Here is a 26380-nt window from a genome sequence, read left to right on the forward strand (position 1 = left end):
ATAAATCAATTCTCTGTACCACCTAAAGAAGTTTTAAGATTGCTAAGAATCTCTAGTCAAATACTAATGGTATGTTCTTCTTGCAGTTCCGTACAGACATTGCAAGGACAGAGTACCTTTCCAACGCAGATGAGCGGCTTCGCTGGCAAGCAAGTTCTCTCCCTGCAGATGACCTGTGCACTGAGAATGCCATCATGCTCAAGCGGTTCAACAGGTATTTCATTCTGAGACACAGAATTCTAGAACAGCATTCTCACAGCAGGCAGGCTCTTGTGCCTTTCAAAGAATTCACAACTCTTTCAGAGCACTGTTTAATTATTGTGAGAGCTTTTAATGTTTATAAAAGCTACTCAACCAAATGTAAACACAAAAGTTCTCACTCATCTCTGCTTGCCTCTTTTGTTGCACTTAGGTGATGACTTAGGTTGGCTTGAACTGAAATCTGAAATAAGTCCTTGAACTTGTCCAACATATCTTCATATGCAAGCTTTTAGAGTTGTGACTAACAGTGCAATGTAAATTCATAAAAATGCTTAGTTGTTTGCAGTCAAAACCCAAATAATGAGTGTGTTTGATTGTTAACTTAGGTATCCATTGATCATCGATCCCTCTGGGCAAGCTACAGAGTTTATCATGAATGAATACAAAGACCGTAAGATAACTCGTACTAGTTTCTTGGATGACGCTTTCAGGAAGAACTTGGAAAGTGCACTGAGATTTGGTAACCCGCTTCTTGTCCAGGTTTGTTCCATGATCATGTAGAAACTACTTACAATTCTTGAATTCTGCTCTGTGTACTAGAAAAATTTGCAGTTTTTCTGTTAGTAAGATGCAAATAACTTCATTTTCCAAACATTATTAATTAATACTGAGTAGAATGTGAAGAGTTAGTCCTGAGAAAAATAAAACTAGTGAGATAAGCAGGCAGAAGACACTACCTTTTTCTACTATTTCAAGATCAAATGCTTTTATTTTCAAGTGTTCTTTCTGTACTTTCACTCATTTTAGACTTGAAGCTTGTCTATTCCTTTGTTCCCACGTGCTGTCTCTGCTTGTAGTTAATAGTGGCTAATATGCGTAGCTATCCAGAATTAAATCTACTCTGAGTAGCAGGAAGAACTTCCAGTAATACAAAGAACTAGGCAACTAGGAATAGTTGGCTTCCACTTCTGAGATTTTTTGTTTCTTAGCATAGAAGTGGGAAAATAAAGGGTTAGCTCACAGATGAGATCAGCAACTGTTGCTTGTGCTGCTTAGAATAGGGCCTATTATGTATTAATACTAACACAACCAGACCATTAACAGTGCTCCCCTACTGAGGCCTTGTATGGTAATGGCCTAAACTCTGGGCTTGTGTAACTCAGCTACAGATCTAAAGCTTCTAAATGTGATCTGTATTCCAAACTGAATGCACGTTGATCACTACCAGACCATTAGTTGTAGCTGGATTGGGATTGTTAGCTAGAGAACACTAGGAAAATAACAAATTCTCTCTCACACATCTCTGTTTTTAGGATGTGGAGAGCTATGATCCAGTTCTGAATCCCGTTCTGAATCGTGAAGTCCGGAGAACTGGAGGCAGAGTTCTGATTACTCTGGGAGACCAAGATATTGATTTGTCACCGTCCTTCGTTATCTTCCTCTCCACCAGAGATCCAACAGTAAGCAAAACTCAAAGCTGTCCCCTTTGTAGAAATGGTATGTCAGTGAGCTGAGAGTTTTTTATGTTTCCTGTGACAGGTTGAATTCCCACCAGACCTCTGCTCTCGTGTTACATTTGTGAACTTCACAGTAACTCGCAGCAGCTTACAGAGCCAGTGTCTGAATGAAGTCCTGAAAGCTGAAAGACCAGATGTTGATGAAAAACGCTCTGATCTCCTCAAGCTTCAGGGTATGTTTACTGAAATTGAAGTAACTTCCTCCTGTTCTAAAAGGATACAGTAGGTTAGCTATAGTAATACACAGTGAAACACCTTTATAGTTGATACCCTTGCTTTTTTAGCATGACCAATGCCAAGTCATACACAATTCCTGGAAAAATAGCACATCTATACAATGTATAACCTAATTTTTTCTTCTAATTAAGGTGAATTTCAGCTGCGCTTGCGCCAGTTAGAAAAATCCCTACTCCAGGCACTTAATGAAGTGAAGGGACGTATCCTGGATGATGATACCATCATTACTACTCTTGAGAACCTGAAGAAGGAAGCAGCAGAGGTTACTAGAAAAGTAGAGGAGACTGATATCGTCATGCAAGAAGTGGAGACTGTTTCTCAGCAGTACTTGCCTCTTTCTACAGCATGCAGCAGTATCTACTTTACTATGGAGTCACTGAAACAGGTAGGATGAGTGCTCCTTCCTGCCAGAAGCCTCATTTATTTACTATTCAAAGCTTAGTAGGTACTTCCTAATTCCAGTCCCAGCTGCCATGTTGCAATTTTACAGGCATATGCCATTGACCATCAAAACTGGTAGAATTCTAGAGAGGAAACCAAACTCTTTTTGTTTTTCAGATACACTTCCTGTACCAATACTCTCTCCAGTTTTTCTTGGACATCTATCACAATGTCTTGTATGAGAACCCAAATCTGAAAGGAATCACAGACCATACTCAGCGTCTCTCAATCATCACAAAGGATCTCTTTCAGGTTCAGTATTTTATTCAGCAGGTGTACTTAAATAATTTTTGAGGGGCCAGAATTAAAGGCCCCTTTAAGAATTAAATCTTTATGATACTAATTCTGCTATTTTCTTGGTAGGTGGCTTTCAACAGAGTGGCACGTGGCATGCTGCATCAAGATCATATAACATTTGCTATGTTGCTGGCCCGGATTAAACTGAAAGGCACTATTGGGTAAATGTTCGTTTTCTTACCTCACTTCAGTTTAAAATCTGTATTGAAAAAGCAACATGGAGCTAAAGCCTTCTTTTCCCTTACTAGGGAGCCTACATATGATGCAGAATTCCAGCACTTCTTGAGAGGAAAGGAGATTGTACTAAACACTGCATCTCTCCCAAAAATCAATGGTTTGACTGTAGAGCAAACTGAAGCAATGATGAGGTTGAGCTGCCTTCCTGCATTTAAGGACCTTGTTTCAAAAGTTCAGGCTGATGAGGTAGGTGTTGGCTGGGTTTTCTTCTGCATCAAGCTACTTGGTTAGGCTTTAGGGTTTCTGCTTTTAGAACTTAATGGTATGAGTAAGGTCTCCCAGTATGAGAAAGGAAGCCTTACAGATTAACTAGTTGTGGTCAGTGGGAAAATGTGAATGTTCTTCATTTGTAATCAAGCTATGAAACCTGATTTGTAAATACCAGCACTGTTCATCACTCAGCCTTGGAAGCAGCTTATTCATCTCAGTGTTAATCCAATTTTGCAGTCAGCTTTTTTGCAGACAGGAAGTGTGATGTCTTATCACAGTGATACAGTAAAAAATTATTCAGTAGAGGGGAGCAGCTCTAGCCATACATACATCGTTATGGTGGGCTTTTGAAGAATTAATGAAGAGTTAAAAACTTGGTAAATGTGATTGTCCAAGTGCAATTTTGCTCAGGGAAACATTCGTACCATTTATTATCAACAAGCCTTGGAAAAGACAAAACTGCATGGAGTGTCAGACAAGATGTGGTGCTACATTTAATGTTTGACTTTAATTAATATGACAACTAGTGTGCTATAGCAGTGCTTCTGTTTAGCACTGTTAGCCCTCACTAGCTTTGCAAGACTTATTTGTAGATGGAAGCTCAACTGCTGCATCTGGTACTCAGCTGAAGTTTTTATACTAAAGATGGATGGTAGGATGTGAACATTAAATGGGAAAAATCTTATAAAGTTGTTGTACATTTCATTGATTAAACATTTAACTACTTACTATTAAAAAACAAAACTTGAAGGGATTTTGCAAATGAAAGGCTGTTAGAGCTTGGACTGTCTTAAATAAAACCTTACACTAGCAATCTTCTGTTGCTTACTGAAAGCTGGTATGTAGCTGAACATTTCTCCAGTGCATTAAATTCTACATTTTAAGTCTGAAATTTAAGATCTCTGTTGCATCGTGAGCAGCACCTAGACCATAAAGCACAGTTTTGGTGCCATGAAACTCCATTTCAAGTATTTTGCATTTTCTTTTAATACAGCAATTCTGTATCTGGCTGGATAGCAGTTCACCAGAACAGACTGTACCGTACCTTTGGACTGAAGAAAAACCTGCAAGTAAGTTAAGTCCACACCATTCCTACTTTACTAACTTCCACCTAAGGAAAACTGACTAGATTTTAAAGCAATTTTAAAATAGAACTGGAATTTGGACCTCAGTGACTCTGAAAATCATGAACGTGGGATTGCAGCAGAACCGTAGTCTGGTTTTATTTTTAAAAACAACAATAGCAGATTATTGAATGAGTGAGATGATGTGAAGAGATTTGTTGTCTCTGGAAGCTTAAAATCGTAGCATGGCACTTCTAGACTGTAGGTTTTGTAGCATTTTGGTACAGTCATGAAGCATCCTACTAAGGTAGGCTTTTAAAGGGCTCATAACATGAGACACTGAGCAGGTAATTAAAATGTCATGGAAAGCAAACCCACTGAAACTGGTGCATTTGTTTGGACTGTCCAGGTGAACACAGAATATAAGCACTCCATTATTAATATGTTGCAAAAGATCTTTCATTTAGTTTCGAAAATGAGACAGGAAAAATTGAACAGAGAACTGAGAAGAGGTAGGTGTTGGGGGTTGGTTTCTTACCTGTCCAATTCTGTTTCCCCTTTTCAGCTCCTATCGGACAGGCCATACATCGCTTGCTTCTGATCCAGGCCTTCCGTCCAGATCGTCTGCTGGCAATGGCTCATACCTTCGTTTCAACAAATCTTGGAGAGTCTTTCATGTCCATTATGGAACAGCCCTTAGATCTGACACACATCGTAGATACAGAGGTAAACTGCATGTTTTTGGAAGGCTAATTTCCTGATGTAATGCTAGGTGCCACTTTGCATGAGGTCCATCATGAGTAAACCTGTTCGTGGAACGTTTCTACTTAACGCTTCTGCCTGTGGTATGAAGAATGGATTGTTTTCCTGTTTGTTAACAGGAAAAAAATAAGAGTAACGTAATGTCTTTAGCTGGCCAAAGGGAAGGAAGACTGAGCTTACTGCACTTGTTATGTATTCATGTACTGACTGCTTTGTATCTTTTTAAATTTACTGTACAATAGGTGAAACCTAATACCCCTGTGCTGATGTGCTCAGTGCCGGGTTATGATGCCAGTGGTCATGTTGAAGACCTTGCAGCTGAGCAGAACACACAGATTACTTCTATTGCCATAGGTAAGAACATGCCACTTCTCATTATCTAAGCATAAATTAATTTGTTAGCAGTAAGAGTTTAAGCAACCTTCTGTCTTTTAGGCTCTGCTGAAGGGTTTAACCAAGCAGACAAAGCAATAAACACAGCAGTGAAATCTGGAAGGTAAGTTCTATCTACTTGTAAGCCAGAATACTGTCTAGTAGGAAGGTGAATTGGGTTGGGAGGGGAATAATCTACTGGCTAAATAGACAGAACTGTGAAGAAAAAACAGTCCCAATTTTCTGAACTGAAATTTAAAATAATGTAAACACAACTGTTTACAACTGGTGTTTAACAAGTATTTTCAAGGAGAGAGGTAGGTTGTACCCACAGAACAGGAAAGTTAGCTAGTTACAGCAGTAACTGATTCTATGGAGAAGAAAGGTTTAAAAGAGGGAGGAAAACCTGAAGCGTTTATACCAGATTCTGTTACTCTTTGTGGTGATAATAACCAGGATAGATAAGTTGTATGCTAAAAAGCACTCGTTTTGTTTAAAAATTTCATAGATGGGTAATGCTGAAGAATGTTCACCTGGCTCCTGGCTGGCTCATGCAACTGGAAAAGAAACTGCATTCCCTGCAACCTCATGCTTGCTTCAGACTCTTCCTTACCATGGAGATCAATCCCAAGGTAATGCTGATCTGAAATATGATGCTCTGGTACAGCAATTGGCCTGCAGAGCCAGGAATGCTACCCAGGGAAGGATTTGTCGTTACTGCCTTTCTGCATTAATAGAAGGAGAACACATGTTGCCAGAGTAGTTACTAGCCTTGGGTTTTAGTAACTGAAGTGTACCTGAACACTTCATAGCATTCCTTTCACTGATTCCCCCACTCTCCCAAAGACAGGCAGGATTTCACTGTGTGCTTACAACGAGGTTCTGGGGTTTTGAAGCTAATGCAAACTGTGCTGTTAGAAGGACTTAATTTAGTGAAGGCTAAAGGAGTTGGGCTTACCTTTTCTCTTCTAGGTGCCAGTGAATTTGTTACGTGCTGGCCGAATCTTTGTGTTTGAACCTCCTCCTGGTGTAAAGGCAAACATGCTGAGGACTTTCAGTAGCATTCCAGTTTCTAGAATGTGCAAGGTAAGGCTGTGACTTGTATGGGTAACATGTAAATGTCAGATTATGTTATTAAAATTGTACTTCAGAAAGATGATAAAATGTCTTGTTCACCCAGTAGTAAAATAGTAGTTGTTCCTTCTGTTGGTAGAACATACACAATTCTGGTAGCAATCTAGCATTAAATGTGACATATTCTAGCCAGGCTATTATTTGCAGGCTTTGATTTTTATCAATTCACTTGGGTAATAAGTGTATTTTTTTTCCTCTACTTCCTAGTCTCCAAATGAACGTGCTCGTTTGTATTTCCTCCTTGCCTGGTTCCATGCAATTATCCAAGAGCGTTTGCGCTATGCTCCGCTGGGTTGGTCCAAGAAGTATGAATTTGGAGAATCTGATCTGAGATCTGCCTGTGACACAGTAGATACATGGTTGGATGATACAGCAAAGGCAAGTAGTCTTGTGTACATGAGGTACAGATAGAATTTAGATTATTTAAGATCTTCAGTTGAGGAAGTCTGTTCTGGAAACCTTCAGTAACGTAGATGAGTCGGCTGAAGTAAGCTGGTGGCAACTTAACCTAGTTCTTAAGTTCCATTCCTCTAGCAGAGGAGAGGTGGAAAAGATGCTTTCCTGCTAATTACATTGCATTTTACTCACAGGGCCGCCAAAACATTTCACCTGATAAAATCCCCTGGTCTGCATTAAAGACACTGATGGCACAGTCTATCTATGGAGGCCGCATTGATAATGAATTTGATCAACGTTTATTGAACACTTTCTTGGAGCGTCTGTTTACTACTCTGAGCTTTGATAGTGAATTCAAACTTGCTTGCAAAGTTGATGGACACAAAGATATTCAGATGCCAGATGGAATCAGGTATCTTTTTCCTTATCCTGATCTCTGTGTACAACTGAAAAGTTTTGGTTTTTTTTTTTTAAACAAAAACATATAAAGCATAACCTGTATCTTTGTGTGCTAGAATTTGGTTGTGTAAACATTTGCCTTGGGCACAGAATTACTGTGCTATTATGACTGGGGGAAGCTTTCTAATGAATACCAAAATTCTGAATTCCAGGCGTGAAGAATTTGTCCAGTGGGTTGAGATGCTGCCAGATACACAGACACCATCATGGCTGGGCCTGCCAAATAACGCAGAGAAAGTTCTTCTCACCACACAAGGTAAGAAACAGAACTTTAACAATGTCTTACATAGATAGGAAAGCTGATGGTTGAACTAAAAAGCAGAAGAGAAATAAAAGTCCTGCTGAAGAATTCAGTTTTCCCCTCCACCCTCAACATAGTTTAACCTCTGCTATTTAAACACTGTCATTTCAGAAACTTACTAGTTCATTTGTGAATTCAAAAGCCAGTTACATTCAGCCTTCCAAATGTCAAGGTCCCATCTTCATTCTGGAAGGCCTTATTATCAACTCTGGAAACATGTGCAACTAGACAGTTCAGAATCTTAGGTCTAGACTGAGGGAAAAAAGTCCTACTTCTTGTATGTGGTAGGTTGTTTTCATTTTGATGACAGTGCTTCTCTGACTAACAGCATATGTTGTGTTTTAGGCATAGATATGATCAGTAAAATGCTGAAAATGCAGATGCTAGAGGATGAAGATGATCTAGCTTATGCAGAAACTGAGAAGAAGACAAGAACAGATTCTACATCAGATGGTCGCCCAGCCTGGATGAGAACACTGCATACCACAGCCTCTAACTGGCTTCACCTTATCCCACAAACTCTAAATCATCTGAAGCGGACTGTGGAAAACATTAAGGTAAGAATTAAGTTTTATCTAACATGGACATAGGAATCACACAAGTTCTAACGTGCGAAATAAGTGCATTTTGATTTCAAGTACCAATTAAGCTGTTGCACAGGATGGTGGAACCTGTATCGATGCTGATTCTGACTGCCATAACCCCGCGTATGCCCCACTAGGTTTCATGAAATGCTCTTAGAAGTTGGTCCTGTGTTTTCTGGGAAAATCTTTAAAGAAATACAATTGTAAACTGCCTATCACAGGTACTGCTTCTGAAGCTTCTCTGTGATCAGGTAGCAAGAAACAAGTGCTTCCTTTTGTGCTTGCAGCACACTGTTCTTTATGGCACTACCTTTACAGCCAGCACACATTACTTCGTGTTAAAGTACAGTGAGAAGAGATACAGCAGCAGCTCCTGCTAAGTGAGAACAAATTGCAGGGGGAAACTCTTGAGATCTGGACAGGATTAATCTAAGCACTAACTCAGGAATAAGCTCATTGAAATTGAATGTGGCTGCGATTGCCAAACTGCTTCTAAAGGCTTAATCTAGGATGGTAGGTAAGACCCTTTTGTAGCTGATGACAAGAAATCCACAATTGTTTGGAAGGTGTCAGTACAGATGGTCTGCATTAATTGTTCAACTAAAAGTCTTCAACTACCGGTTTTCCAGCAAAATTATTGAATTTTGATCTGTAGCTTACTTTAAATTTGTCAATCAGGATCCTTTGTTCCGGTTCTTTGAGAGAGAGGTGAAAATGGGAGCTAAGCTGCTTCAGGATGTGCGTCAGGACCTTGCAGATGTGGTTCAAGTGTGTGAAGGAAAAAAGAAACAAACCAACTACCTGCGTACACTTATAAACGAACTGGTGAAAGGTATGATAAATCAAATTGGTATCTCCCAGGTCGTTCCTTGCCACTTGCACTCTCTAAGTTAGAAGCTGTTCTGTTCAGCAGCTTAAAGCCAATCCCAGTTTTCCTGCAATTACCATTTGGTACAGGCAACCCTTCTGAGTTGAGCATAAAATCCCATTGGCTTAGTTTGGAATTTCAAATGGAGGTAGATAATATTAAACTTCTTCAGGCATTTTAAATTAGCAGCTTAATTTCTAAGCTGAACTCTTTCTAGATTCTTTGTCTGTAAATTGTGATGGAACAAAGTTGCTGATGCTACAAAGTGAGTAACATTTCTCCTAATAAAATCACTTGGCAAATGAGTCTTCTAAACTTCTGTTTCAAGATTGTAGGCAAATTTCTATTTCAAGTAACACTTGAAGATCAGTTGTTGAAGTACCATTCAGATGCCTGCTTTGAACAAAAGGGTTTCTTAAAATGATGTAACTTGGCCTGTTCAATTCTTTATAAAGCGTTCAAATCTTCAAGAAAACTTAAATATATCTTAATACACTGTATATCTGTGTGTTACTAAAGTTGCTGTTGAAGGGTTTCTGTGACTGGATGATATTTTAAGTACTTGACCTGGAGGCAATCTGCTTTGAAATCTTGTTAAATGCTTTCACTTTTTTTTAGGAGCCTTGCAGTAAATTCTTGTGTCCCAATCTAACTCTTAAATGGCTATTAGGAGAAAAAAAAGAAATGGTTAAAGTCTCAACATAGTGCATTATTGCAACCTGTATGCAAGCAAAACTTAATTTCAATCACATTTTCCATAGGTATTTTGCCTCGCAGCTGGTCTCATTACACAGTGCCAGCTGGTATGACTGTTATCCAGTGGGTGTCTGACTTCAGTGAACGCATCAAACAACTGCAGAATATTTCCCAGGCAGCTGCCTCTGGTGGAGCAAAAGAGCTAAAGGTATCTTGAGCTGATGTCATCTAGAGGTTATATCTGAATTTAGGTGCATAACAACTTTATGGAGTCTTCATATCAAGAATTCTCACAAGTTCATTAAGCAAAATAGCTTCATTTCTCCTAAATGTGGTTGCGAATACTGTTAAGTGTCTCCTGATACTCTAGGGAAACTTAGCAGTGTTAAGTTTATATGGCTTAGAGGGGAACGATATTTTTACGACAGAAAACGTATCCATAGAGGAAAAAGCAGTTCAGCAGTTACATAGTTACTACATAGTATTCCAGCAGCTGCAGCAGGAAAATTTTAATGGAAATTTAGATTGATGAAGTAACATTTATGATAATCACTAATTAATACCACAGCCATATGCATTGATAATCTTTTTCCCCTTCCCCCCCTTAATTAGAACATCCATGTGTGCCTTGGAGGCCTGTTTGTACCAGAGGCGTATATCACTGCTACACGACAGTACGTTGCCCAAGCAAACAGTTGGTCCCTTGAAGAGCTCTGTCTTGAGGTCAACGTTACAACTACCCAGAATGCGGTCCTGGATGCATGCAGTTTTGGAGTGACAGGTAAACTTACAGTGGGAAGAAGGAGGTCCTTGTTCTGCAGTACTTTCAGAAGCTCCTGGTGTTAAATGGGCTGAATTACATAAACAAGTCACATCATTGCAAGTTAATAGACACTTTTTGAAGCTGTTTGTTTAAAGATCTTGTTAATAGGGAGGTGTTTATAATGGTAATAAATCCCAAGATTCAGATCAGTATATGTTTAAGTAGTATTAAGAGAGCGTATCTTTTACTTTACAGCTTCTCTGTTTGGGGGGTATGAAGTACGTCTAGCACTGCTAGTGGACTTAGCAGAGAAACAGAATGGCCATAGTTTAAAACATCTTGCAAAACTTCCATAGATTAACATAGCCCTTAAATGATACACAGGGAGACTCGCTTTGTCTGGCTATACAAAAGCTGGTGGAACTCTAAAGTGTATTTCAATTTACAGGCCTGAAGCTTCAGGGAGCTACATGCAGTAACAACAAGCTGTCACTTTCAAATGCTATTTCAACTGTACTGCCCATTACACAGCTTCGCTGGATCAAGCAGACAAATGCTGATAAGAAAGCAAATGTTGTAAGTATTGATAAAAGTACTTAAATATGTATTAAAAAGAATTATAATCGTGTCTTCTTGTGGCTGTCCAGCCAATAATCTTTTTTTCTGAAATGCTACCTTTTTTCTGACACCACAAATAAAATTATTCTAATATTCTTAGTGTCAGAGGGTAGCATTGACTAGGTCTTTCCTTTGTAGGTAGGTAAGAGGAGAGAGAAGCATTCAAAAATACTAATGCTGTGTTCAAGACAAAGCTTCATATGAATAAATTAAAGAAAGCTATGCTTTAAAGTGAATTTACAATGCCTGTTGCATATTGAGTTACCTGAGACTAAATTCCTCTCATAAATACCACCTAGTGGTATAGAAGCTTCTTGCACTCTTCGGCTGCCTTGTGTAACTCTTCTGTACTCATTTTTTCCCAGGTGACGTTACCGGTTTATCTGAACTTCACTCGTGCAGATCTGATTTTCACAGTGGACTTCGAAATAGCAACCAAGGAAGACCCTCGCAGCTTCTATGAACGCGGTGTTGCAGTTCTCTGCACTGAGTGAAAAACTTTCTGTTTGGTAATACTGTAGCCCTTGTCAGTCTTCTGTGTATTCTTCACCTATACTTTGTAGCTGATATGGTTAGGCTAGGTTGGCAGATGGATTTGTATGAAGTTGACTAGAAAGAACGGGGGAGTGTAGCAGAAAGCTGGTAGGCCAGATTTGTTCGAAGGAAAAAGCGTATGAGACTTTTAGATGGTTATCGACATGTGGTATTAGTTGGATCATATTATCTGAAATAAAAACTATAGCAAGATTTCTGACTATTTCTGGAATCATTCTGGTGACTGGTCTGGAAAAACTACTTACGATCTTTTTAGAGAATAACAGGTAATAAATAAATTGGTATTCAAGCATAGTGTTGACTTTCACACAGCTCGCTGAGCTAACTCTCAGCACCAAGAACCTTGTGTCTAAAACATAGAAACAAGAACATTGAAACAGAAGTCCTTAATGCAGCACTACAAGAGGCCTGACATTATGTGCCATGAGGTCAGATATTGAATAAGGTATTCAAACTGGCTCTTGTTTGATGTAGGCTGCTTTTAGATAGCTGCTGAGATGCATTCAGAAGCTAGACTATCCTAAACAAGACTTCTTTGTCCTACTGACTATAGGGATTTTTCTTTCTTAAGCTGCTTTTATGGTAATATAAGGCTCTAGCTTCCTGTCTCTTTAACCCAGGAGGATAGCATTAGATTTGAATGTCTAAGTAGCGTTACCCTGTGGCTTACATACCTTTCAATATCTTCTCCTTATTGTTTCTGTTATTTTTTTTTCTACTGGACTATTTCAGTAAACAGCTGGTTTAAGTAAAACATTCAGTAGATGGATTGGATGCTCACTTGGGCAAAAGGATCTGAGTTTTAAGATATACATGCTCTAACCACTTTGTTTTGAGGCATATTAAAAAACAACTACTTATCTCCAAACTGAAGGGAAAAAGTTACTTTAACATAATTATGCAGCTGTTAATGGAATGGTACAAGCTACCTTTATTAGGCATTTTTTTAAGAGTCTGAAATTAATCTCTTCCAATCATGCAAAATGAACAGTTTCTGAACACTTCCAGAATTGGTACTGGCATATTTCAAGCAATCATGCTTCTGCAGGTATAGTCCATTTATGTGGAAAGGAAACTACTAAAAAGATTATCATCAAGCAGGGAGATCAGAGAGAGGTTTTACTAACTGACCTCCCATCTGCACGCACCACTTCTGCAGCTTGTTCTCAGTAAGGGAGAGGAGTACTTACAGATATCGTGTTCAACTTTGCATTGTAAGTTCGAAACTGGCAGATGTACTGAGCATACATAACAAAAATATTGTTCAGAATAGGTAGGAACATATATATTAATAGCACAAGTCAACAGCACTGTGTTTAAAGAAAAAAGAAATGGAAGCTAGATTGCTACATTCATTTCAGCTTAACGTAACTGTAATCAAACCTGTAGAGTCGTTCACCAAACAGCTGCTTCCCTCCTGTCATGCAGCAGATCAGACAAATGAAGAACAAATCCTGTGGAGTGAAACAGGTGAGGGGTAAGCAGTAGTTATGGAAAATCAACAGCAATTTAGTCACTCATCTTTCCCTCCTCAACAGACCCTTGCAAAAGGAATGTCAACCAGGTTCACTTTTTAGAACACAGAGTTCTTTCAACTATATATTCATACCTCAGGTCACATAGCACGAAATTTCTTTCTTCGTAGTTTTTCACCAGCACCCTCTGCAGTGGAAAATCCTTGTTTTCTTTTAATTAGTAGCTGTTTGGATATTGTTTCAGAGTTATCTGTTAGCATGGTTTGTGGAACACTATCACCTGGACTTGCAAGCAGATCTGCAGAGGCTGAAGAATTAGTACCCATCAGTAAGGAACAGTCAGGTGTCAGCCACATGGAGGGAAATGCTTCTGTGGCTCTAGTCAGTTCAGAGGATTGCGACAGGCTTCTTGGGAAATCCTTCTGTAGGGTAGAAAGTTCCGGAGGTGCTTTACAGTCAGTTGCTATCTGGGTGTGGATTTTACCAATTTTTCTTTCTGGACAGAGCCAGTGCAGAGTTTCAGGGGAAGACTCTTCATCTTCTGAAGGATCAGCATCCTCCAAAGCCATCGCTTTTGAGGCACTGTTCACCCATGGTGCAACTTTTATACTATTTAAAGAATTCAAGCTGCAGTCAGAGTATACGGATGCATCTTCTGAATCGCCATCATAAGGATCTAAAAACTAAAATAGATTAATATATTTATAAAGATCTCTATTTGTCTGGAAAAAATACAGAGTAACATTCAATGGGCTTAAAAAACTCTTCAGTGTAACAAGTCATAAACTTACTATGGAAATTTTGTTTCTCCACACAGTCCTACCCTGTATTATAATTTTTGGGTTGCACACTGAGAACAAGGCTTCTGTATAATAGCTGAACCTACCTGTGATCCCTTAGAGTCCCTTGACTTCTTGAGTCCTTCAGCAACCAGGCTAGGCACGACCTAGTTAAGAGAAGTTTACATAGGTTTATAAAACATCTTCCCCTGAATTATTGATCGCTTGAAGTAAAACTAAAGCAGATAAAAACCTAGAGAAGAGGAAGCCAGATTGTTGTGTGTGTGTGTCGTCCCGCGTCCCCCCCCTCCCCCCCCCCAAAGTTAATAAAAATACGTATCAGACAAACTAACTTCAAAAGGCCTGGTTAAAAAGAAAAAAAAAAAAAAATGAAAAAAGCACTAAAATAGGACTGAGGAGAGCTATGGTAAATCCTCCAGCACTTAAAGATGTCACTATGAAGAGAACAATGAGTAATTGTATACCCTACTACCAGAAGTAAACAAAATCAGAATTTAATAATAGAGAACATGTAATTTAGAGGTTAGAGAGCTTTCCCTTCAAATTAGGTCACCTTTTGTTCTTTTACATTAGGTACAATCTGAAATTCACCTTCATTATGAATTTTTACAACTAACAAAAGTTCCCCTCAGGACTCAGGTAGCACAGACCCTGTCTCAGCACAGGAGCAGCAGCCGAGGCCCTGGCAGGCTCTGTGCTTCCACAATACTTACCAGAGCTCTTGGGGGTGCTCATTTTGCACACTACACCTCCAGGTGCTGACAAGAGCCAGTAACACAGTATTTGTGTAAGCTTGGTTTAAGTGCCAGTGCCCAGATACAGAAACTTACCTACAAAGTTCCCAAGATCAAGAAAGCTCAGGGTTCACAACAGTAATTATAGCTATGTTCTGCTGGGTTTTGATTTCCACATCACAGACATAAGATGCAAACACGGATTAAGTTCACCAGGATTTACCAACACATGCTGGGGAGGGGAATGGACAAAAACCAAGCCATCTCTCTACTCCAGAATCAGTTGTGTTTATTTTTTTTCCTCCTATTGATATTAAACATGCTGCTTTGACAGACAAAACAGTGTTCAGGAAGTTCGTGATATTCATAACTGCCGCACCAACAGAGCTGCTCTCACTCTCATCTGAAGTGAGCATTCACCAGGCGGAGTCTCTGCCCAGCCACACCAGAGCTGCCACAAGTCAACCACCAGAGACAACCTAGGGCAGCTTTATGCATGTTTTAGCAGGGAAAGTACGTCAAACCTAGTACTTCCCTGCCTTACTCCCACCCCACCCCCTTCCTAATTTTGCTGAGCTTATTAACAGTTGTAAGGAAGAGCCTGCTGAACCAAACGGTGTTGTGGGGTTTTCTGTTTTGTTCCCCTGCCCCCCTTTCCTTTCACAGTCACAAGGAAGAACCCAGCAACCGCGCCTTGGACTCTCCCTACCGAGATCAAAGGCAGGGAAGAGCAGCGTTGGATGCCAGGCGTTACAGACACTCATCACCATCAAAATACCCCAGAGACTCAAGCCTCACCTCAGTACTGGATTCAGACTCTGACTCTGTACTTGACTCTACGACGCACTTCTGCTGTGGAGGAAGAAAGGGAAGAAACACTGCCCAAAGCAGAACTTCAGGCAGCTTTGGGCTGAAACTGAAGTTCTAGTACAAACCATAGATGCTGTGTTTTTCCAAAGCTTTCAGCTTGTCTTTCCAAACATCCCACATTTGTGTTGCTGATTGGGTTGTGCAAGCAAGAAATGAGAGAAAATGGAAGCCCTTTATTCGTCCCCCAAAAGCTTCCTCCCTCCTTTTTTGTTGCTTTGCAGGTGATACCATTTGAATTGATTATTCACACATGTTCCCCATGAAATATTTTCCAGCACAGCTATCTGCACCATCAGGCTACTGACAAAGCAGCTAACTAAAGCTAAATTACAGTTTAACAGGGTGATAAAGAAATTGCAATTAGAATAAAAGTTACCATGTATTTATGTGCCAGTCTTTCTATGTAGTCCGAGCTTTTAACAGAATCCTTCATTTCCTGAGCATCTGACAAACCAGGAAGAGGGTAAGAAAATGCATTAGAGAAAGTTCTCATCGATAAGTTTCCTAGACATGGTAACTACCTCTGTGCTAGAAAGGTTTGTAAACCCTTCCTAAAGTCTGTGTTTAGTTACTAATCACAGGCAGCTGCTGTTAAACAAGAAGCAAGCCCTGTCTTCTACCACAACAAGAACTGGATTCACTGGTTATTTGTGCAGCATGAGAAAGATGCACATTTTTTGAAGAAGAAGCTTACATTTGGTAAAGGGTTTTTTTGTTTTGTTTTTAAGAAATGGCACTATAAGACCCTCAAAGAAGAGTCTGTGCTCAAGACACCAGACTAGGCTAGAGAAAGGGAACACAAAGCCACTCTCAGCCACCCTTCCTCCCAGCCCTCCCACCCAGCACTGGGGTCCCCGCGCACCCCCTGCCCTCCCCAGGGGCTCTGCCTGCAGGAGATTCACCTCTCCCCAGCCCCTCCATGGGCTGCCCAGCCCGATGTCGCCTCCTCCGCCTCTTCTCCACCAAGGCCATCTTCTTCCAGCACCCGCACCCTCCTCCAGCTTTATATGCCTGGGCTCCCAGCCCCCTCTTGCCCCCGCTGCTCACAGCTGCCTCCCTGCTCAGCTCCCCCAGCACAGAAGCACCTCTCTGCTGAGAAAGGTGGAAGCAAAGCAAGGGCAAGGAAGGGTAAGGCCTCCTGGCAGAGTGCTCTCTGCCACAACCAAAGGCCCCAGACTCCTCCACAAAAGGAGTCCATGAGAGCCAGCCGTGGGGAGGTCTGCAGAAGCAATCTACAGAGAACAATGTGGTTGTCTGAGCCTCTGCTCACTGCATTTGTTATACACCAAGCACACCTACATGCAGACAAGCACACACATTTGCAGTTGAGTTTCCAAGGCCTGGCAGCCAGAGATGCATCTCTCCCCCTCTGCTCCCATGGATTTATTTCCTGTAGCCCCTGTGCATTCACACAGCCCTCAGAAAGTGACCAAAGGAGCGTAAGAGCCAAGGGTCTGTCAGTGGAGCCAGCAGCCGGTCATCACTGAAAAAACACCAGGAGACCCTAGAGGGAGAGCAGCTGCACCAGAAGCCCACAGCACACCCTAGAAACTTCTGCTCCACCCCTCCCACCAGCTGTACACCTAACCACATGCACCTCTCTTCTCCCCTGACAGCTCCTCTTCCACCTCCTTACCTTCTGTGCCCAGGCTGAGACCAGTCTAATAGTTAGCTCCCCTTTTGGGAACCTTCAGCTGCTTCCACATCAGAACAGACCAGTCAAGATTTTCCCACACCAGGGAGGTGGGATCGAAGAAGTGCTCAGTGGGTGCTTGCAGCTCCAGCTGATTTGAGCACACACGGCCATCAACATAGCTTAGAGAACTTTCTCTTCCAACAAGCCTGCCCAAACAAGCTACTAATGCTTTATAAGCAACAGGTGTTAGCATAAGGACCCATCAGGTGGTAATCAAGACAACTGTTAGTCTCTGAGGGATTACAGGTGAAACAGTGCAATAGGAATCACATCTTCCCTGCACAAAATATTTTTAAAAATGCAAGATGGGACCGCATTGTGGTGAGAGTGGTTTTACCTGAGCTGATCAGACGAAGGAGGTACAGAGTATGAAGTTCTGCAGTCACAAAAAGGTCAACCCATGGCGGATCAAAATAAATCTCAGTCAATCCTGTGTGTTGTGACAAGCTGAAGAAAACAAGGTACTGTAGAAACTGCAAGCTCATCTCACACTGTGGAAGTGTTTCTGTCTATCAGCAGTTCAGGAAATCTTTGACTTAATTTCCTATTAAAATCAAGCTGTGAATAAAGACATTACAAGCACAGTTTGAGGCTGTTTTGCTTAACAGGAATTGGCTTTATCCCTTACTTTGTTTGTACTTGCACATATGGTGCCGTACATGACTGCAAGCACGGCTGAACTACAACTGGTGCCGCAGTTTCCTCATTTCTGCAGCTTACCTTGAAAAGCCTACAGCAGCTATTATGGTTAATATGTGACTGCTGATTCTTTAGGAGAAAGAGAGAGAGAACAAAGCCAGCTTTTGAATTCCTGTACTCGCAGCTGTTTGCACACAACAACATCCCATTCTCTTCTTCATGAAATCTTCTCTCTGTGATGTGTGACAGAAGGGTTTGGAAGACAAAGAAATGTCCTTGGTGTCTGCCCTGGTCTGTGAGTACAGACGTGCCATGTTCTGAGCTAGCTGTTCTGAATAATCCCTTGGGAGCAAATCCAATAATGGATATTCTGTGGTATACAAACCATGGGGGTTTTTAAGATTCTTGGTTTTCTTCTGTACATCAGAGGCAGCACAAGCTGGAGACCTGCACTGGGAGTTAAAGCAGAGGTTCTGTTCTTGGCTTTTGCGCCTTGATGCATGACCTTGGAAAAATCATTTCACAAAGGGAATGAATTAAGCTCTGGTTGAGAGCGCTGATATGTTTAAATTGATATTTAAGGCAAGAAACAGCTCAATAGGGAAGAGAGAGATTTTCTTCAATGCGTTATTTCATGAGAGCTACATTAACCATCATGTGAGTGAAGCTGGGAAACATCATTCCTGCTGAGGCAAGTGGTCAGAAACAAGATTTGCATCTTGGGGAAGCACCTGCTGATTCCCAGGCTCTGAAACACAACCCCAGGCCAGCTGGGAATTGGGCATTTAAGAGTTACTTTGTTAAACTGCCACAGTCTAACTTTACAAAGCAGCAACGTTTTAGCAGTACTTTGCTGTCAGCATTTCTGCGCAGTTGTAGCAGAGCCATGCACTTAGCATTTCCTGGCAGCTGTTTGGTCAGGAGCCAAAGCTCCTCAGGCTGAGGACCAGCTCCCACGGCAGGCAGCTGACGCATCTTCACGCTTGTCAGAAAGCCTCCTGTAAGTTCCTGGGTTGTGGGTGCATATAGTGGACATTCCACAGTAAACACGTAAAACTTGTGTTTTATTAAGCGAGAAAGCCACACTAATGTTTGGAGAAGGAATTACATTTTTAAAGGCAAGCCAGACTATTGCTGGTTTACTTCAAAGTCTGTTTGTGAGCAGCAGAGAGGAAATATTTTGCCTAACTTGAAATATAGCTCCTTAGCCACCCATGACTTTCTTTGACAGGCTGATGTTGTTCTGAAGATGAAGTGCTTTATATCAATACCCCTGGAGCGTCCACGTGCCCTTCAAGACCATAAGAGTAAGGATGGTATTTTGGCTGCCTCAGTTTCCTTAGCTGCTTTTTTAGGTTCAGGGCTGGGGTCTTGTAATTTGGATGCTGAGAAGGCAGGGAAGGTGGTCAGAGCATGAAAATGCAGACTCCACTTACTAAAACCAGTTACACATGACTAGTAAGGTGGTTTTGTGTGTGTGTGTGTTTCCTAAGCTCTCTTTACATTCCCAGACTTCGTTCAGCTGCATCAGTAATTACATCAGTTGAAGGCGGGATGTGAAGCCCTGCCTGAAAGCTGACGGAAGTCACTGCACCCGCCTGGTGAGCTGCACTGCAGACACCAGACCTAATGCTCAGAGCTACCTGCAGGTGGTAATACATCAAAGTATTGGAACATTGCAACTCTTGTTTCTACACATACACCCATGGTGGGCACCACTGGGCCCAGTGTGATCTAATCCTAACAGGTGAAGGGCAGAAGTTACTCTGGAGACTTCTCACATACATGTTCTGCTCCACTTTTATTTTAAAGTAATGTTTTGCCAAATTTTTGGGGACTATTCAACAAAAGCCTTCTGCTTTCTGACGTGGAGCTCTTTCTTGCTTGAGTATGTGCCTGGCTTCTCAAAATGCATACTGCTTTTTCTAATTGCTACTTGCAATGGCTTTCATACCAACTGAGTATCAAGGGACGTATTGGAATCACTTGAGCAATACAATAAATCAGCCATTTTTTTGCGTTTTCAGCTTGTTCTGTTCACCATTATGGTTACACCACTGCTGAGACAGGCCGATTGAACGGTGGGCAGCATAAAAGCTTAATGGGGACTTCATAAACTGGGAGAGGACTAGGTTGAGTTTTTGCAATATAACCGTTTCTCTGACTGGCTAGCCAGTTTTAGTGAACCCTCCAAAATCTATTTACTTAAGGAGTACACACAGTCCTGTCTTTAACCTGTTATCATACAGTACGCTTGATATATACATTCAGTACAGAGCCAAGCTCCAGGTGAAATGTTTCTGTTCAGCCCAGTCAGTGCTGGTACCAGCAGCCTAAAGGTGAAAGCTTTTCAGTTCACAGTTACAGAGCTCACTCACATTGGCAGGGGTCTGTGGATCCTACAGGACCTCGAGGTGACGCCACCATTCAGGCAACAGGACAGTACCCTGTTTCTACCTAGAGGTATCAAAATTCAATGGATCCCCAAATCCACCTGTTATGTCTTGGCAAAAGGGCCACAAGGATACCGAGCAGATGTCATGTCTCATTTTTACCTTTCATGGGAATCACCGGCATTTACAGGTTTTGTCTTGCTCTTAATGGAAAGTAGATTGGAGGAAAAGCAAGAGAACTGAGCAGAAAGAACTCTTAATTCTGACCACATTCAATAGATGTTGCAGTCTGTACAATCTTCTGCTCTGGCTCTAATTTCAAACTGAAATGGTGCACCTGGAAACTAATGTTACAGTACATGCTGACCGTGTTAAATCAGGAGCTGCAAAGAACTGAACTCGCGTGACCCGCCTGCCGTTAGGGATTTGCCTTGTGCAGCAGCCTTAACATTTGGCTTTGCTTCCCAGAGTGATTTCATAACATCCTGGCCCTGGAATTGCTGAATTGCTGCTTGGTTGTACTATCAAGTACATCACTCACTCTCCTCTCAAGCAGAACACAAGGCGCCTACTGGGCTCCACGGCAGATGGTTACCAGGACTGGCTCCACTGCATTTGAAGCTGACATCTTTTCACTTCTTTAGTGCAGTCTGGTATCTTCAGGTGGACTTTTGTTCTTTGAATAGAAAGGGAGTAACATGAGTGATCTGGCCATCTCATATCACAGAGTGCTGGAAACAGTTCCTGTTAGCTGGGAACACCCAGGAATGAAGATGCTGCAGATAGATACACCAATTTATAGGAGAAAAAAATGTCCTTCACACCTCTCCCTTCCTATTGGAACTCTCCAATGCCAGCTACCTTACCTGCCTACACGAACAGAATACCATGGGACCAAGAGGCTTATTTCATAATTACTTGATGCTTCAGTTTCAGATCTGCCTCAACTTATATAAGCTCTGCCAAAAACTAGCATGTACACTTCAGAAAATGACTAAAATCAAGTAAATTGTTTGAGACTAATGAAGCATAGCAAACATTTAAATGATTGCAGAAGGGATTAGGTTGGCAAACTTTCTAGCTCAACCACTTAAGAGCCACTTAAGAGCCTGAAGAAAACAAGCAGTAGTCAGCATGCTGCCTTTATAGCCTGACTCTCACATGCCTCAGGAACAACCTGGGAGAAACAGCAACAAGAATATCCCAGTCACATGTACATCACATCATCCCCTGCATTACTTTTAATCCAACCACAACAAAAAAGTATTTTGGTACCTTGATGAACCAATACTCTGGCAAAAAAATAGTAAGTCTGAAGGAGGGAATTTGTCTTCCCAGAAGCCTTGCCTTTCCAGACCCATCAACTAGCAGTTGTAAGAACCTAAGGCAGACTTGTCCTTCTTGACCACCTAAACTTCACAAAGCCTTCCCTTGTAGTTGTCTGTATGTATAAACAATTATGATTTTGAAACCTTAATTCTACTATACACCCTCTATTGTCCAAAGGAAGATAGGAAAATTTCAGAAGTTTCACGGTGCATTAATGACAGGACAAAGTATTGGGGATGCCAGTAATACAGCCACACCTACTTTAGGTGACATGAAGTTTTCTTTCATTAAGTTTTCAGCAGGAAACATTTGGAAACATTTGTTCTTTGCTTACACATCACCGTCCGATTCTGGTAGTGGGGGTTGCTGCAAAGCAGTTGTGATGTTCTCCAGAAATCCCATAGATCTTGAAGGCTCGATATCCATGGGTGAGGGACATTCACGCCTCTGGGGCCACCTTGCCTCTGCACTAGCTCCAGATCTCTGAGACACATCATAAAATTCTGCTAAGGCTGTTGGAAAAGCAGATTTCTCCTTAACATTTGTTTCCATTGGTGTTTTAGAATCGTTTTCTGGTGCCATGTAAACATCACTGTGGGACTCTCTAACAGACAGGACTACGTTTTCAGGTGTAAGAGCAATCTGTTGGTCTTCTAAAGGGAAATGCTGTCTCAGAGCTACTGCCTCTGGCACATCATGCATCAGTACAGGTTTAACTCTTCTTTGATGTTTACCGCTACTGAAATTCACACTGCAGTTTGCGTGAAGTGATCTGTCTTCTGAGTAACCACAATAAGCATCTAAAAACTAAAATAAAATGACTCCAAGTGAGTGAGATGAGTTCTGTACTATCTGGGTCATTTCCTACCAAAGGAATCACTGAAATATCAGGGTAAAGGTTTCCTGCAGACTTCCAGTGCACGGTACCGCCTGCCACAGAGGCCAGCAAAACAGAGGAACAGTACATGAAAAGGCCTCATTAAAAAATGGTGTTTTAAAAGCTGCTACAGAAAAAATATATGGAGTATGTTTTCCAATATAAAAAGGCAACTCAACAATTATCATTTATAATCAGCCATAAATAGGTAAGTAAAAGTAACAGTGAAATATATTGGGATACTAACTCTTGTATTTTAAAGCATTAACAAAATACTTGGTTCTACTTTAATGGCCCAGTGGCTCAAAATCAGGAGAATTCCGTGCACTGGGGTAAAAAAAGGCAACCTTTGCCACCCACCCTCATCATCCCATCAGAACTGCACCTTGGTGTGAAAGGAAGCACGTCTCCGTCTTCTCTTCATGCTGCTGCTAAGGACACTGAATGCTTCTCTAATACACCTCCTCCTCGGACCAGCCATAGTTGAGATTGAGTTTATTCATCGGGGCGTGGGTTTTTTTTGTTGTTTTTTTTTGACCTTAATTTTTAAAAATACAATGTTTATACAACTGACTAGCATAAAAACACATCTTTATCTGAAATCACTTATCATTGTAAGGATTATTTTGTTTTAAATAAAGAACATTCAAATGTTAACCTACAATGAACTACCAGAGACAAAAGACATCTGAAATTCATGTCACTCTTGCCCTCACTGTTAAGCAAGTTCTGATCTAAGAGAAGTTTAATTTACTCACAGGCAGACCATCTGAAATGATGAATTTGCAAAAGCTTCTATTATAAAATTGTTAAGATCTCCAAATACAAATTAAGAACATGAATGAACATCTCATATTCAGCTGCAAATGAATGGAAAAGCTCAAGACACAACATTGCCTGTGAAATATGTTTATATATATAACTATTAAATAGTGCATTCTAAGCATTTTATGAAATAAATCCAATTGCATCTCATTCATCACAGCACAAAACTGAACTCGGTCTAGTTCAATTGTTTGTTACAGTTTCTAGTACAATGGAAGTTACATTGTTTCTCTGCCACCATCCAAGTTCAGGGCTGTACTGCACACAATGGTGGGAGCCTTTCACTAGAACAATAGGGGCACCAGCTCCCAAGGCTCAAAAATCCCTACAGATGAGTGTACCAGGCTTCCTCCAAGAGCTGAGGAATCAAGTACTAGATGACTTAAGCATCTTAATACCCTGCTACAGTCTTAATATCTTGCTACAATTCTGAGATGACTAGTATTAACGGGAAAACATTCTGAATTTCAGCAAAACCTCCAACTGACAGCAACATTATCTCTAAACATGGAGGCAAGAGAGCGCAGGGCCAAACTATGAAGGTTTCATTGTAATCACTTATTCAACATGGTTTGATTCCACTGTACTGAAGCTCCAGTAAGCAGAAACATTTTTACACTGGTATCTAAGCCTTTGTTTTGCTGCATTTCCACATAAAAAAAAAACTTCTAAATTCTCGGCAATGCTGTACCATGAGCCTCACTGGACAGCCAATCAGCCCTGAAAGACATCCAAGTTGCCTTCAGGAGGTCACTCCTCTTTCCTAAATTCTACTGTTGCACTCTGCAATATCTACTATTTAAAAAGTAACAAAGTACATGAAACAAAGCCGGGAATTTGCTACATTACAGTAGCCAAGCAAAATTTTTATCGGTGCTAAAATGTATTTCAGCAAAAACCTGATAATGAGGGGAGTTCTACATTCTATGCAAAAAAAAAAAAAAACACTTTTTGTTCTTGTGTCCTTTTTGCAAGATCTAAGGTCTGACCACTCCAGTAATACAATGCAGGAAACTCAGTCTCACTGCAAGAAATGCTGGAGGTAACCCCCGCGTTTCACCTGTGTTATTTTCTAACAGATAAATTTCCAAGGGAGGTGAAAACTTCAGTCGTTGCTTCACTGCCTTAATCTGTCTCCAGTCTTTTCTATGCCATCGCACCCTTTGGATCTGAATTCTGAAGACATTATAGAATAGATCCTAGTTATAAGACACAGAAGTACTTGCATTTTAATAAGCTAAGTCTTCAGTTGTGGTACAATACTACTAAGAATTTCTGCCAGTGAGACCTTGGAGAAATTACCTAAAGCTGACAGAATTCAACCCAGTGGTTTTAAGTATTTAAGCATCTCCAAGATGAAGCCTTCACCTTTTGATCAGTTTTTATCACCCATGGTCTGAAAATGCAAGTCAGTATCGATGGACACACATTTCTAACTCTGCAACCCCCCTTAGAAGCCAGGACAGCATCTGTCCTTATGTCACATTCATTACTATAGCAACAGCACATTCATTACTATGGCAAAAGAATGTAGTTGTATGCCTGGAAGACATCTCATCCTAACCATGCTGTTTAACACTGAAACTGCATGTTAACTGGAGGTAACTAGGGAAGCCCTAGAAACAGTGACATTAAACTTAGGTAGGTCTTGTCTTGCTTTCATACTGGGGCAGGGAACAAGAACACATTGCCTCATTGCCGAAGTGCATTTCATGTTTTGACATCTTACCTTTGCCTTGCTGAGTGCAATTTGCACTAACATGAAAAGTACCAAACCCTTCTGTAACCTTTTTGAGATACCTGTAATTCAAAGCAGTTTTGGACATTTTAAGCAATGATAGAGTAACACAACCATGGAAGACAATTGTCTCACATGGAGTCACACTTAACGACTTTTAGCCATTTTGTAGATGCTTAGGATTATTTATTTCTTCTAGCTATTAATAGCTGGGAAAAGCTTTTAAACCAACTTGGGCACATGACAGGACATGTAAGGCACTGTGAACTCACTAATAGTGATGTCATTTTGGAAGGCATGTTTCTTTCATGAACTTTGGAAGCAGATGCCACTTCCCCTTCATGGTTCAAGTCCTCCATTTCAGTGACAAGCATGGTTATCTCCCTACTGAAGTAGTTTAACACAAGTGCAGCCCAAAGAACACAGCAAGCTTCAACTGAGGCATTGAAATCAAAGAAAACACCCATAAAAACCACCACAGAAGCCTTCATGCAAGTTACTTTTAGGGATTGCACAATACTGAAGGAGTTTATGATTTTCCTATTCAATTCCTTAATTTCATTTTTGAGAAATTTTATTTGCAGAAACAAGCACTTCTATCCAGTATACTGACATACAAAAGTCAGTTTAAAACAGATAACGCTTTACTACACAAGTCATCCTGTCACACTTAAATTTTGCATCAATAAACTAAACTCAAGTCTTGCCAAAAAAAAATAAAACAGGCAGAAGTAGTAAATTAAATCAGGACTTGCCAAGAAATGGGGGCAATATGCTCAGCTCAGTACTTGCTCCTACCCTGTTCTCTCTCCTAATTCATTAAAAGCTACCTTGGTGCTGCATTGCTGAGTTTGACCAAAGTAGTATGGCTATGTGGCTATAACCTCCACTTTGAGGACTTGCAAGGTACTAACTTGTTAGTCTAACTGATCATTCTCTAAAGCATCTGTGCCTCTACTGCATGCAGTGCAGGACCACTCAAGAGCACCTTGAACTTCTTGCTCTTATACAAACTTGATTCTCTCACTTAGTACCAGCCACCTACCACTGCTAGTACAGCACAATGAACAGAGGGTTTACATGTTTTAAAGCCTAGTTCCAGCCGTACAATTTTGCAAACGTTGCTCAGTAGAAACATTAAGTTAAACCTAATTTCAAGTCAGTACTGCCTCTACCTTCCAACTTCCAACATGTTACTGCATGTTCTGCAGCACCACTGCACAGCATTGTCAATTGTAGATTTAAGTCAGCAGCTAGTACTTGAAATCCAAAGCAGCACTCATGCTAATGGC

General features: G+C 40.8%; 2 protein-coding genes across 10 annotated transcripts in view; one reads left to right on the top strand and one right to left on the bottom strand.

The window, feature by feature from the left end:
• The window catches only part of DYNC1H1 (dynein cytoplasmic 1 heavy chain 1), a 43575-nt gene extending 31671 nt beyond the window's left edge, over nucleotides 1-11904 (top strand). Inside the window, exons 56-78 of the mRNA XM_084521733.1 lie at nucleotides 87-214; nucleotides 588-741; nucleotides 1515-1661; nucleotides 1741-1891; nucleotides 2087-2340; nucleotides 2514-2648; nucleotides 2760-2854; nucleotides 2942-3116; nucleotides 4135-4210; nucleotides 4770-4930; nucleotides 5209-5320; nucleotides 5402-5462; nucleotides 5847-5970; nucleotides 6311-6424; nucleotides 6680-6850; nucleotides 7063-7280; nucleotides 7480-7583; nucleotides 7974-8185; nucleotides 8891-9044; nucleotides 9842-9984; nucleotides 10389-10557; nucleotides 10988-11115; nucleotides 11523-11904. Coding sequence (XP_084377859.1) covers nucleotides 87-214; nucleotides 588-741; nucleotides 1515-1661; nucleotides 1741-1891; nucleotides 2087-2340; nucleotides 2514-2648; nucleotides 2760-2854; nucleotides 2942-3116; nucleotides 4135-4210; nucleotides 4770-4930; nucleotides 5209-5320; nucleotides 5402-5462; nucleotides 5847-5970; nucleotides 6311-6424; nucleotides 6680-6850; nucleotides 7063-7280; nucleotides 7480-7583; nucleotides 7974-8185; nucleotides 8891-9044; nucleotides 9842-9984; nucleotides 10389-10557; nucleotides 10988-11115; nucleotides 11523-11651 — 3315 coding nt within the window. The 3' untranslated portion in view covers nucleotides 11652-11904. The remainder of the gene's footprint in view (nucleotides 1-86; nucleotides 215-587; nucleotides 742-1514; nucleotides 1662-1740; nucleotides 1892-2086; nucleotides 2341-2513; nucleotides 2649-2759; nucleotides 2855-2941; nucleotides 3117-4134; nucleotides 4211-4769; nucleotides 4931-5208; nucleotides 5321-5401; nucleotides 5463-5846; nucleotides 5971-6310; nucleotides 6425-6679; nucleotides 6851-7062; nucleotides 7281-7479; nucleotides 7584-7973; nucleotides 8186-8890; nucleotides 9045-9841; nucleotides 9985-10388; nucleotides 10558-10987; nucleotides 11116-11522) is intronic.
• A 721-nt stretch (nucleotides 11905-12625) lies between these two features.
• Nucleotides 12626-26212, bottom strand: LOC311437924 (uncharacterized protein). 9 transcript variants are annotated; one of them, XM_084521738.1, is made up of 9 exons: nucleotides 22911-26212; nucleotides 21910-22455; nucleotides 20915-20995; nucleotides 17625-17845; nucleotides 15968-16035; nucleotides 15520-15573; nucleotides 14074-14133; nucleotides 13322-13870; nucleotides 12626-13166 (listed from the first exon to the last, which is right to left on the bottom strand). In XM_084521738.1, exons 4-8 carry the CDS (start codon nucleotides 17770-17772, stop codon nucleotides 13328-13330), a joined length of 873 nt encoding a protein of 290 aa, XP_084377864.1. In that variant the 5' UTR covers nucleotides 17773-17845; nucleotides 20915-20995; nucleotides 21910-22455; nucleotides 22911-26212; the 3' UTR covers nucleotides 12626-13166; nucleotides 13322-13327. The 9 variants fall into 9 exon arrangements, 8 of the variants coding, with proteins under 8 accessions (XP_084377864.1, XP_084377862.1, XP_084377865.1 ...); XM_084521736.1 differs by having other exon boundaries at nucleotides 18008-21070; XM_084521739.1 differs by lacking the exon at nucleotides 20915-20995 and having other exon boundaries at nucleotides 21983-22455.
• Between the last annotated feature and the right edge of the window lie 168 nt (nucleotides 26213-26380).

The sequence above is a fragment of the Aythya ferina genome, assembly GCF_964211825.1.
Source record: "Aythya ferina genome assembly, chromosome: 5".
NCBI lineage: Eukaryota > Metazoa > Chordata > Aves > Anseriformes > Anatidae > Aythya > Aythya ferina.

Bases quoted from the DNA above. Each gene is read 5' to 3' on its own strand.
- LOC311437924 (XM_084521739.1), bottom strand. From the start codon at position 17,772: ATGAGCTTGCAGTTTCTACAGTACCTTGTTTTCTTCAGCTTGTCACAA. The intron at 14,134-15,519 runs GTGAGGCTTGAG...TCTCTTAACTAG, and splicing joins AGTCTGAATCCAGTACTGAG to GTCGTGCCTAGCCTGGTTGC. The intron at 13,871-14,073 runs GTAGGTTCAGCT...AATCTATTTTAG, and splicing joins GGGACTCTAAGGGATCACAG to TTTTTAGATCCTTATGATGG.